This window comes from Monodelphis domestica, chromosome 2 (genome assembly GCF_027887165.1).
Source record: "Monodelphis domestica isolate mMonDom1 chromosome 2, mMonDom1.pri, whole genome shotgun sequence".
Classification (NCBI taxonomy): Eukaryota; Metazoa; Chordata; class Mammalia; order Didelphimorphia; family Didelphidae; genus Monodelphis; species Monodelphis domestica.
This window is the reverse complement of record NC_077228.1, coordinates 191195417-191207960: the sequence shown is the minus strand read 5'-3', so window position 1 is coordinate 191207960 and position 12544 is coordinate 191195417. Positions and strand designations below refer to the sequence as shown.

Sequence of the window (12544 nt, the reverse complement as noted above, 5' to 3'; positions counted from 1 at the left end):
AATGGACACAAAAGGGAAGGACCGAGATGGTTAGGTAAGGGCCTTTGGCCTTAGGGTAGAAACTATTGGGACAAGAGATATTTAAATTCTGATGGGATTAGCTATTCCCACTCAAACTACCTTAAAGTCTATTGTCTGAGACTGGTGAAGTAGGACTTTCCCTCAGGGAGGAACTCTGGCGATCAAGTGAAAAAGCCTCAGGTTTAAATCTTTCTAGGCCACAAGTTTGGGGGCTTCTAGATTCCTCTTACACAGAGGTGACAGTTCATTTCTTTTTAAACCCTTTCAGTAACAACTCTAAAACAGAAGGGTGAGGGCTAGGCACACTGGGTAAAGTGGTTTGTCTGGGATCACACAGGTAGGAAGTGACTGAAGTCACATTTGAACGCAGGACTTTTGTCTCCCGGTCAAGCTCTCTATCCACTGTGCCACCTAGCTGGCCCCCTGAGATCACATGTGAACCCTGGTCTTCCTGACTCCAGGCCCGGTGATCTATATGGATGGAACCATCTAGATGCTGATCTTTCCAATCTTCTTAGATCTTACTCCTCACCCCTCACTTTTTGGATTCAGTGTCACCCTGCTGTAACATGAACTCTCTTCCTTCTCTCCCGGCTCTCCTCTCTTACCTTCCCTGGCTCTCTTATCTTTTCTCCTCTCCCCTTCCTTTCCTCGGTTCTACTTTCTTTTTATCTTCTCTCCGCTCCTCCCTCTCGCCTCTTCCCTTTCCTTTAGGCACCGCCCCTTTCTCCCAGGTCCCGCCCGCTGGCAGTGGGGGCGGGCTCTCTGGGTTCTTTCCTTTAGTGTGAAGCACAGACGCCGTAGGCTCCGGCTTGTCTGCGTGTTGCTGCTTTTCCTGCCAACAGCTTGAATTTTCGTGGTGAGAACGCTGGGCCCTTGCTCCCCACTTTCTGCCGCCTCCGTGGCTGTGCCCCGGCAGGCGTCCCCCACCCTCTTGCCCTTTCCTTCCCAGCCTGGGACTCGGCCGGCGCGGGCTGGAACCGTGGAAGAGGAAGGGGAGGAATCCCGGGCGAGCGGAAGCCGCTCCGGCAGAGCCACGTGGAGCCTGGGAGGGGGGGGTGCCGGGATGGGGGGGGAACACAAAGGAATGGGGGAGGGAGCAGGACTTCCGGACCGCGGGGGGGGGGGGGAGGGTGAGGGTGGGTGCAGACCCCCGCGGCCCCCTCCACTCCACCCTTCAATAGGCCCCCGCGCTCCTTCCTGACCCGACGGTCTCCCCTACCCACGCAGGATCATGGCCAACACCGAGCGCACCTTCATTGCCATCAAGCCGGACGGCGTCCAGCGGGGCCTGGTAGGGGACATCATCAAGCGTTTTGAGCAGAAGGGATTCCGCCTCGTGGCCATGAAGTTCCTTAGGGTAAGGGCATTCCTCCCTCAACACCCCAAACCTCCAGGGACCTGGGGACAGTGAACTTGCTTTTTATAAGACTATTCTGATAACTGGATTTCAGTACGGTTGATTTTCTTTGTAATCCTACGTATATTTTCTTATGCATTTAAAAGCATTCTGAGAAGGGCTAGGTAAGTTTTCACCGTATTGCCCGAGGAGTCCGGGACCCAGAATGGTTCAAAACCCCTTGATCTATAAAGATTTTTCATAGCGCCCCCAAACTTCCCTTGAGAATACTCCTCCCCGCAACACCCAGGCTGCTCCCAGGTTTGCCTGGCAGTTCATCCGCATGCAATTGCAACTTGAGCTTTAGAACCTCCTTGCTCTAATTTTATGAATAACGCTTTGAGGGGAGGAAAAAAAAACCCAGCCCAATCGCCATTTTTTTCTGCTCCTCCCTCAAATCTTTTCCTCCCTTCCGGGTCGGGCAGCCCTTTGAATGACAAATGCCCTTGGCTAAGGTGATTTGTACCTCTCCTTGTGACCCCTTCTGGTTTGGACTCCCTCTAGCTTCCCGGATCCTTAGGGGTGGCAGCCAGAAGAGAGAATCTATCCTGGGTCACTCAAATTCTCCTTCTCTGGTCTGCAGGGGACAAAATGGCCCAAGGATTTGGGCCTTTGCAATTCTTTTTTCCTGAATAACTCAGATAGGCCTCATATACTCCAAAATTTCAGTGTCTGGATTTCCCTGCCCCGTGGCCTTAATTCATAGGATGACTAGTGGAACCTTGCTACAGAAAAAATGAATTTGGGGCTGGAGCTATAAATTCCAGGGCAGGTCAGAATCTGCAGATTTAACTAAGATTCTTTCAGAGGCAATCTGATACAGCATATAGACATAACTAAACTCAAGTCCCTAATACAGTATTCCTAAAAAATAGTTATTTAGTGAGGGGAACCCAGTCTCTTTAGGGAAAGGCAGACCATTTCATTTTTTGACAACCTGTTTTTTTTTCCTTGTAAACATTATTTTGTTTAGTCATTTTCAAACATTATTCATTGGAAACAAAGATCATTTTCTTTTCCTCCACCCCTCCTACCACCCCTCCCATAGCCCACCCACGATTCCACTGGGATCACAAGTGTCCTTGATTTGAACCCATTTCCATGTTGGTATTTGCATTAGAGTGTTCATTTAGAGTCTCTCCTCAGTCATATCCCCTCAACCCCTGTAGTCAAGCAGTTGCTTTTCCTCAGTGTTTGTCCTCTGCTTGTGGATAGTGTTTTTTCTCCTAGATCCCTGCAGATTGTTCAGGATCACTACTGATTGTACCACAGTGTGTCAGTCTCTGTACAATGTTCTCCTGGCTCTGCTCATTTTACTCTGCATCACTTCCTGGAGGTTGTTTCGGTCCCCATGGAATTCCTCCAGTTCATTATTCCTTAGAGCACACTAGTATTCCATCACCAACATATACCACAGTTTGTTCAGCCATTCCCCAATTGATGGGCATCCCCTCATTTTCCAATTTTTTGCCCCCACAAAGAGCGCAGCTATGAATATTCTTGTACAAGTCTTTTTCCTTATTATCTCTTTGGGGTACAATTGACAACCTTAATGGTTTTATTTTCTTGTTTAAACCCATACCCTCTGTCCTTAGACTCAGTTCTCTATGTTGGTTCTAAGGCAGAAGAGCAGTAAGGGCTGGGCAGTGGGGGCTAAGTGACCTGCCCAGGGTCACACAGCAGGAAGTGTCTGAGGACAGATCTGAACCCAGGACCTCCCATCTCTAGTTCTGGCTCTGCATTCACTGAACCATCCAACAGACCCTGACAATCTTAAATTGTTCAGATGTTTTTGTTTGTATTGGGATAAAATTTTCTCTGTAATTGGCATCTACTAGTTTTTACTTTCTGGGGTCAGAAGAATGTTTAATTTTATCCTTACAGATGACTTGGCCTTCAAATACTTTAAGGCAGTTAGAGCTAAACACCCCCAGTTCTTTGGATGGGTTTGTTTTCCTTTTAACCCTTACTTTCCACCTTAGACTCAATACTATGTGTTGGTTCTAAGGCAGAAGAGTGGTGAGGGCTAGGCAATGGGGGTTAAGTGAGTTGCCCAGGGTCACACAGCTGGGTAGTGTCTGAGGGCAGATTTGAATCTAGGACCACCCAACCCTACTAGACCTGGCTCTCAATCCATTGAGCTACCCAGCTGCCTCCTTGATTCTTTAAAAAAAATTTTTTTTTTTAATTTTACATGTAAAAACATTTTTAACATTCCTTTCTTAAAAAATTTGAGTTAAAATTTTTCCCTCCTTCCGACCCCTCCCTTACCTCTTGAGAAGGCAAGCAGTATGATATTGATTATATAATGAAGTCGTTGCAAAACATTTCCATATTAGCCATGTTGCCTTGAATAGATTCTTTTGTGCCCTCTTATAATTCTGATTGCTATCTTATAGACTACCTGGTTTGGCCTGAAAAGGGACCCTCTTTTTCCCCACCAGGCTTTCTTATAGTATAATGTAGGGAATTTCTTTGTAGGCAAAAGCTGGATTTGATTTGAGTTTTTAGAATGGTGATAAGCTTTCCATCTCCCTCTTCCTCTCTCAAACTGGGAGAGGGAAACTACAAGGTCTTCGTCTAGTAACATCTCTTCTTCTGTGCTCTTAGGCCTCAGAGGAACACCTGAAACAGCATTATGTTGACCTGAAGGATAGGCCATTTTTCCCTGGACTTGTGAAATACATGAACTCTGGACCTGTTGTGGCCATGGTAAGTGTAGTTGGTGCTGTCTTTTACTACTGGATTACCATCTCTCAGAAACTGCCTCAAAACCCAACTTAGAAGCTTTTGCCTTATATTACTTCTCATGTGATTCAGTTCAGTAAAAACCCTTGCTAGGGGCAAAGATGCTAGGCGTTTAGGGCTATCAGAGATTGTTATTTTTTATTTTATTATATTTTATTTTACAAGCACTTATTATCTATCTTTTCTACTTTTACCAATTGAACAATCTTATACAAGCCTTATAACAAATGTACGTAACCTAAAAAAACCCCAAATTTGTACATTGGTCATGTCCAAAAATTGGTCTCACTGTCTTAATAGCTAGCCAATATTTATAGTGCTTTAATGTTGGCAGAGCACCTCACAAATATCTCATTTCATCCTCAAAATAACCCCTGGCCCTGGTAGGTGCCTTGAATATATCCATTTAGTTGATGAGAGAACTGAGGCAGATAGAAAGTGAGTGACTTGCCCAGTGTCATACAGCTAGTTAAGTATGCAAGGATGGATTTAAACTCATATTTCTGATAGGGCTGTGCTGCCTCGCTGCCTACTCTGACTTCTTTGGCAATGGGGTGGGGGGGTGGGGTAGTCTGCTTCATCTTCTGTCCTCTGGAATCATGTAAGGGATTGATATTTGAACCTTATTTTATACAAGAGCAAACTGAGCCATAGAATTCAAGTGACTTGCCCCGAAGCCATACTTGGAAATACAAAGTTTCCATAAGACCTATTTCCTGACCTATTGGAGCTTACAGTCTAGTAGTAATTTTCTCTCATTTTAGGGGTACAGTCAGGAAGCATGATTGAGTTCTTAGGGAAAGAACAGAAGGAAGAAAAAGAATGACCTACGAACATGTACCCCAGGGAAATAGTGTGGGTGTGATTTGAATGGTTTCCTTCTCTGGATTCTGGCCACCCACCAAAGAGGTTGCCATATGCTAGGGCTGTTACAGGTTTTTTCCTTGGTAAGTTTGAATTCTAATTAAAACACATACTTTTAGGTACTCATGTGGGAAGGAAGAGAAAATGGGGGGTGCAGTACGGTAGACTGCCTTTTCATAGATTACACCCCACTAATGTGGCTTGTGGAGGAAGTGAAAGCAATAAACAAATGACATCCTGAGTGAGGGTTGTCACAGAGTGGTTTGTCGAAGGGGGCGCTTGTATTCTCTGCAAAATCGATCAAAACAGACATCTAGAGGAAGCAAACTCCATTTCTGTTTTCCAAAGGCCTTGTAGACGCAAGAGTCTTGGTTTGGGAGTCAGGAGACCTGAGTTTTAATTCCTAGCCTTGCTAGTAACTTGAGGCCTCAATTTCTGCATCTTAAAATATAGATTTTTGAACTTGATATATATATATAGATTTTTAAATCTTCATCTCTAATAATTTCATCTTTTTATCTCTGCCCTTTTCCCAATCTGTTGCCATTAACTTTAACACCTTGCTCAAAATTCACCTTTATTCTTAGGATCTTTATTATTTTGTCCTAGACCAAGCCCTATTTATTCTTTTATCTCTTTCTACTCTTTTTTCGAAGTTTTGTATTTCTTAGGTCTTTTTATATTTTTCTCCCAAATTAGACCAGGGATTTCTTGATAAGATATTAGGAATTGTTTTGTTTTTCTTTATAACTATAATGTTGGGAAGGGCCTTTCTTTATCATTTTCAGAATATAAACCTAATGTGAATTTTTGCTTTGCCATTTTTCCTATGAAGGTCTGGGAGGGCTTGAATGTAGTGAAGACAGGCAGAGTGATGCTCGGGGAGACCAACCCAGCTGATTCCAAGCCAGGCACCATTCGTGGGGACTTCTGCATTCAAGTTGGAAGGTCAGTTGTGTGGAATTTGGGGGCCATTGCTGGGGAGAAGAGTCCCATTACTTTGATTACATTTATATGTCTAGGTGGCAGTGTATGTTTCTGATGATTGAAAACCCAAGTTTATAAAAAACTAACAAAATAGGCAGTGATCGTTGCCACCAAAGGTAGGATATAATATACTGGTGCATAGAGCTGGCTTCGCATCTCAAAATTCTTGGTTCATTCTGCTTCTTGTATAACTGCTGTTTTTGAGACCTTGGCCCCGACACAGCCCCCTAGGCAACTGCCCAATAAGACTAAAAAGTTGCAGAGAAGATGCCAGCCTGCATTAATAAGAGTTCCTTACACTAATGTAATTGCAAGTCCAATCTCTAACCCATTATCACTTAAAAATGGGAATTTACTTTAAAAATAGTGACCTTCTTTACTGCATTTAAAATAATCCATTTTATAAAATTAAAATTTGCAAGGGAACTGCTTAAATATCAGCATTCCAGTTTCTGCTTTCTTAACTGTAAATGACAAGGGAATTAGGCAGAGAATTCTTGCCCTTTTGCCAGATTGGGGTCTTGGCGAACCTTTATTACAATATAGATTTAGTGTTGGAAGGTTTGAGATAACATCCCTTTGCTAAAATCTGGAAGGAGTCTCTTACTGACATAGAAGATTTTTGGAGGTCGGAGTGGATTTAATGACAGCAGTAAGGATGCTGTGACAGTTGGTTAGTTGACAGTAGATGGGTTAGTCCAGACTGCATTGGCTTTACCACAGTTAGCTTTTATCACAGTTACCTGTGAACATAGGTGTTGGTCACTATTTGTTCCTCTAAGCAATGGATTGTTTGCTTGCCACATGGTGACCTGTAATTGTTATTTCTTTAGGAACATCATTCACGGCAGTGATTCTGTGAAAAGTGCCGAGAAGGAAATCAGCCTGTGGTTTAAGCCTGAAGAGCTGGTCGACTATAAGGCTTGTGCTCATGACTGGATCTACGAATAAGAATGTTACAAGTGGGAAGTGGATATAGGCTGGACTAACTCCTTTTAGTAACTGTCATGTGTATGTGTGTGTCTTTATCATGGAGTGTGAGGGACAGAGTGTGTGTGTATCCATCCCTGAATACAGCATTTAATGGCAGGGATTTGAAAGGAATTAGAACCATCATTTTCTAAATTCAGTAATACTGTTCAATAAAGTCTTGGAAATAATGGGCTGTCTTGTGTGGTTATTGAAGTTAAAACTTCCGAGTATTAAATGAATTTGAAGCCCCAGCTCGCTGGTCACAGTCAGTACAGAAGATGATTAAATTTCTATAATCCAGAAGCTTATGGTTTATCTAGTTGGGGCTGTGCATTTCCAGGTTTTTGTTTTTTTCCTGGTGGGAGGCAGCAATTTGACTTGTAAGGGTAACCAGGCTCCTGTTTTCACCCATCTTGAATGTGAATAAGGACATCTTATTGGTTATTGTCTTATTTTGCCCATAAAGAAACAGGCCCGATAGGGCAACTACCAGCCTGCCTGGGGTCACACGGCTAACAGGTCAGATTCACATTGGAGTGCTCTAGCCGCTCTCCTGGATTGCTTCCTTCCAATTAGTTTGTGCAGTTAGCACAAAGGTGCTCATTCCTTCTTCCACTGGGCCCTAAACATTCACTTTTTAAATCAATATTCAACTGTTCTTGCTCATTACAGTCCTGGGACACAATGGTTTGGCAGCCATTCTGTTGGCATTCATTTCTGTTCCTGACTCTCACTAGCTCAGGCCCCCATTTCTTGTCAGGATTTAGTTGGTGCGACTGAAACTGATCTCCATGGTGTCATCACGTGGCCCAAAGGGATTGTCTCTGCTACTGAATAAACTTAAGCTTGGGTTTGGTCAAAAGGCCTCTTTTTGGGTAATTGACTACTTTTCTAGCCTTTGGCTTTCTCCCTATTCTACTCCAAAACGGCCATATTGGCCAGCTTGCTGTTCCTTGTGTGTGACATCTCATTGCCTTTATGCTGGCTGTCCCCCATACCTTGAACAGTCCCTCCTTTATTTCTTACACTCCTGTCTTTTAAGGTACTTCAAAAAGCACCAGATGCAGGAGGCCTTTTCAGGTCATAATGAAGGTCCCCTCCATAGCTGAGCCACCACCCTGGGAACCCTTCCCATCTCTCCATCACTGCTGCCAGGACTAAGATGTTTGCATGTGTTTTAGAGATGGAAGACCACAAAGACTGACATCTGCCTGGCCTCTCCTGTAGACCCTTGGCAGGATTTTATGCATCACCCTTTATTTGGAATTTTGTTTTCTCTTCATGTGAGTGACTAGAGAGCAAAGATAGCATTTTCTTTTTGTATTCCAGAACTTAGTACAATGCTAAGCACACTAGGCATTCGATAAGTGGATTTTTGCAGTTATTTATGGGTCTTGATTTACACGTTTCCTCTGATAAAATAATGTAACTCCTTAAGAGGAACTGTTATTGTCTTTCTGTGCATCTACAGCACTTGGCATAGTGCCTGTGCTTCATAAATGCAAAATTCAAATATTCTATTAGTGTTTGTAGGGATACAGAGTAAAGCTGTGAGGAATTCAGCTGGGTTTTTAGGAAAAAAAATTGGGATGTTGAAATAGGGGTTCAACCTGGGATAGTGGTGAGGGTAATATTTAAGTTGAGAAAATCTGAATGCTTCCAGCTGGTTCTATAATTAAGAATGTTTCTAAATTATCAAGCAGAGAACTAGAGAAAGTGTGGCTTAATATTTCTACAAATATCTAATATGGTACACCTCTTTAGTTTCAAAGAGGGTAATAATTAAGATGAATGAGAACAAAAGCTCTTGAGACTGTAATAGAAAACTACCCTGGGAAACTTTAATTCACCAGGGGAACAGCTCAAAATCAATTAAGTTATATAGAATCAGAATAGTGCCTAATTAAATTCAAGTCCCTACTATGTACAAAGCACTATATTACATCCTGTCATCAGACGAAAATTTAACAGGAGAGATATTAATTGGCACAAGCTATAAGGTACTGTGACAGGTAGTCCAGCAAAAGCCCAGGCTGCCCTCAAGAAGCCTATATTCTCCAGGGAATACAATTGTATATAGATAACAGAAAGTAACTAAAGGAAGAAAGTCCTAACAACTGGGGAACTCCAATAGGCCCTGACGGTGGCATTTGAGCTAAACCTAGAAGAACTAACAATGGCAGGACCACAAAATGAATTTCAGTGATGGGGGACACCCTGGGTAAGGGCAGGGACATGGGAAATGGTATGTTAACTTTGGGGAATAAAGGAATTTATGAAAGTAATACATGTCTGGAGAGGTAAGTGGGAATCATTTAAGGGGAAGGAAATTGTTAGGTGAGGATAGACTGAAATTTGGGAACAGCTAGTTGGTCTGGACTGTAGAGCACACCAACATAAAAAATGACTGGAACGACCTTCTGATCGCAGAGATGGGGTATTTGGTCTGGATTACTGCATATTGCAGTCAGGCAGAGATTGGGGTTTGGTTAGTTTTCTTTATTAGTAAAAAAAAATCCACCTTTCCTCCTCACCTTCTGAAGAAATAAAAAAGTAAAGCCCTTTTAATAAATATGTATAAGGAAAAAGAATATTTAAACAACCCCATGTCAGAAAAAGAAATTGAACAAGCCATCAAGGAACTCCCTAAGAAACCCAGGTCCAGATGGGTTCTCAAATGAATTCTATCAAACATTCCAAGAATAACTAATCTCAATATTATACAAACTATTTGACATAATAAGCGAAGGAGTTCTATCAAACTCCTTTTATGACACAAATATGGTATTGATTCCAAAGCCAGGCAGGTCAAAAACAGAGAAAGAAAACTATAGACCAATCTCCCTAATGAACATAGATGTAAAAATCTTAAATAGAATAATAGCAAAAACAGCAAGTCATCTCGAGGGTTATTCACTATGACCAGGTAGGATTTATACCAGGAATGCAAGGATGGTTCAACATTAGGAAAACCATCCACATAATTGAACATATTAACAAGCAAACTGACAAAAATCACATATTATCTCAATAGATGTAGAAAAAGCCTTTGATAAAATACAACACCCATTCCTATTGAAAACACTAGAAAGTAGAGGAATAGGAGGGTCTTTCCTAAAAATAATAAACAGTATATATCTAAAACCATCAGCCAACATCCTCTGCAATGGGGATAAACTAGAAGCCTTTCCAATAAGATCAGGAGTAAAACAAGGATGCCCATTATCGCCTCTACTATTTAACATGTGTAATGATATTATAAACTTTCAGCAGTTTTCTGTGGTGACGGAGAACTGGAAACAGGGGATGCCGTCCCTGTTACGCAGAGGGACGCTGTTGCAGTCTAAGAAATAACAGGATGAGTTCAGAAGGATTTGGATAGTTACAGGAACAGACGTAAAGTGACGCCACCAGTACCAGGAAAACTGTGTATACAGTAACAACCGTGGCCTAATCGGCTGTCAGCCACGCAAGTTCCCAAGATATCCAAATGATGAAAAATGCTCTCCACAGCCCAAGAAGGAGCTGCTGGAGTCTGATCACGGAACAAAGCATGCCAGCTTCTACTTTATTTCCTTCATGAGTTTTTTTTACTGTATGTATGATGTGTCTACTGTCACCGAATGAGCAACATGGAAACATGTGCTATTTGAAAGCATTGGTACAACCTATATCAGATTATTTATTGACTAGGGGAGGTAGGAAGGGGTGAGGCAGGGAGAAAATTGGAATCCTAAAATGTCAAAAAATCAGTATCAGTTTCTTTTCCCCCCTTTTCTTTTAGACCCTTACCTTCCGACTTAGAATCAATAGTGTGTATGGAATTCCAAAGCAGAAGAGTGATAAGGGCTAGGCAATAGGGGTCAAGTGACTTGTCCAGGGTCACACAGCTGGGATGTCTGATGCCACATTTGAACCCAGGACCTCTCATCTCTAGGCCTGGCTCTCAATCCATTGAGCCACCCAGCTGCTCCCTTGTCAAATAGTTTCTACATCTAACTGAAAAAAAAAAATTAAAAAGTTACTGTATTCCTGGTTCTTTTCTTTCTTTCTGAAGAAAAGACTAAACAGAAATGTATTCCTGATTCTTTAAAAAAAAAAAATATATATATATATACACACATATATTTAACCCTTATTTTCTGTCTTAGAATAATACTGTGTATTGGCTCCAAGGCAGAAGAGTGGTAAGAGCTAGGCAATGGGGGTCAAGTGATTTGACCAGGGTCACACAGCTGGGAAGTGTCTGAGGCCATATTTGAACCCAGGACCTCGGGTCTCTAGGCCTGGATCTCTATCCACTCAGCCACCCAGCTACCTATCCCTGAATAGGAATTCCTGGTTCTAATCACTTCACATAGCATCAATTTGAATGTCTTCTCAGGTTTCTCTGAAGCTGTTCCTTTGATCATTTTTTACAGCACTCCATCTCATGTATATTGGCCATAATTTGTTCAGTCATTTCCCAATCAAGGGGCATCTTTTAGATCTCTAGGGGTTCCTGGCTTAGTAGTGGTAGCAACATGGCTGGGTTGAAGGCTATGCACAATTTAGGAGTTTTTAGTGTCGTTCCAAATAGCTTTCACTTTATCTTTCAATTATTAAGTATGCAATCACTCCTGCAAATTAAAGGGAGAAGGGAAGGGAATAAGCATTTATATAGCATTTCTTATGGGCCAGACATTGTGCTGAAATGCTTTATAGCCATCTCATCTGAGAAGTAAGAGGTGTTAATAGTCAATTTTAGTCTCAATTTTACAATTGAGAAAACTGAGGAAAATGGAGATAACTTGCCCAGGGTAACACAGTTAATGTGTCTGAGGCCAGATTTGAAATTATTATAAAGAAAAACAAGTCCCTTATAAGAAATGTACATAGTTAAGTGAAACAAATTCACAGTAGTACAGACTGCCATGGGTACAACAGAATCATGGCTTGTCACTGCTTTGATCAGAGATTTATGTTTTAAAGAGTTCTTGATATAACGTGGCTGTTAAGGTTCTCACTTGATTGTCTTAGTTCAGACAAGTCCTCCCAACTTCCTCTACCCATCCCTTTCATAATTTCTTAAAAAAAAAAAAAAAGCCTTTACTTTCTGATCTCAAGTCAAACTTGAACCCAGGACCTCTCATCTCCAGGCCTGGCTCTTAATCCACGGAGCCACCTAGCTTCCCCCCTCCTCCATTCATGATTTCTATCATATCTTAACTTGTCCAGCCATTCCCCAGGTAATAGATATCAGCACATTTTCCTGTTCTTTGGCACAATAAAAAGGCTGCTATAAATCTTTTTATATGTGTGAAATTTCCTTTTTCTGATCATTTTGGGATATAGGCCAAGTAACTGAGTTATTGAAAAGGAATAGTTCCAAATTATTTCCCACACTAGTTGGATATTCCATAGCTCCATCAACACTGCATCCATGCACCTGTTTTTCTATATCGTCTTCAAAATTCGCCATTTTCCTTTTTTTTTTGGTCATGTTGGCTGAACTGATGTGAAGTGGCCCCTTGAAATTGCTTTAATTTGCATTTTTCTTATTAGTAGTGATTT

The 12544-nt window shown here is 41.9% G+C and overlaps 1 protein-coding gene across 2 annotated transcripts; it reads left to right on the top strand.

Moving 5' to 3' along the window:
* Window positions 1–430: 430 nt before the first annotated feature.
* Window positions 431–7179, top strand: NME2 (NME/NM23 nucleoside diphosphate kinase 2). Of its 2 annotated transcripts, XM_007481742.3 has the most exons (5): window positions 431–880; window positions 1252–1381; window positions 4031–4132; window positions 5868–5980; window positions 6853–7179. In XM_007481742.3, exons 2-5 carry the CDS (start codon window positions 1256–1258, stop codon window positions 6968–6970), a joined length of 459 nt encoding a protein of 152 aa, XP_007481804.2. In that variant the 5' UTR covers window positions 431–880; window positions 1252–1255; the 3' UTR covers window positions 6971–7179.
* The last annotated feature ends 5365 nt before the right edge of the window (window positions 7180–12544 follow it).

What these genes read in the sequence shown, in the direction of transcription:
- NME2 (XM_007481742.3), top strand. Translation starts at nt 1,256, where the DNA reads ATGGCCAACACCGAGCGCACCTTCATTGCCATCAAGCCGGACGGCGTC. An exon ending in TGGCCATGAAGTTCCTTAGG is followed by an intron (nt 1,382 to 4,030) that starts GTAAGGGCATTC and finishes CTGTGCTCTTAG; the next exon opens with GCCTCAGAGGAACACCTGAA. An exon ending in TTCTGCATTCAAGTTGGAAG is followed by an intron (nt 5,981 to 6,852) that starts GTCAGTTGTGTG and finishes TTATTTCTTTAG; the next exon opens with GAACATCATTCACGGCAGTG.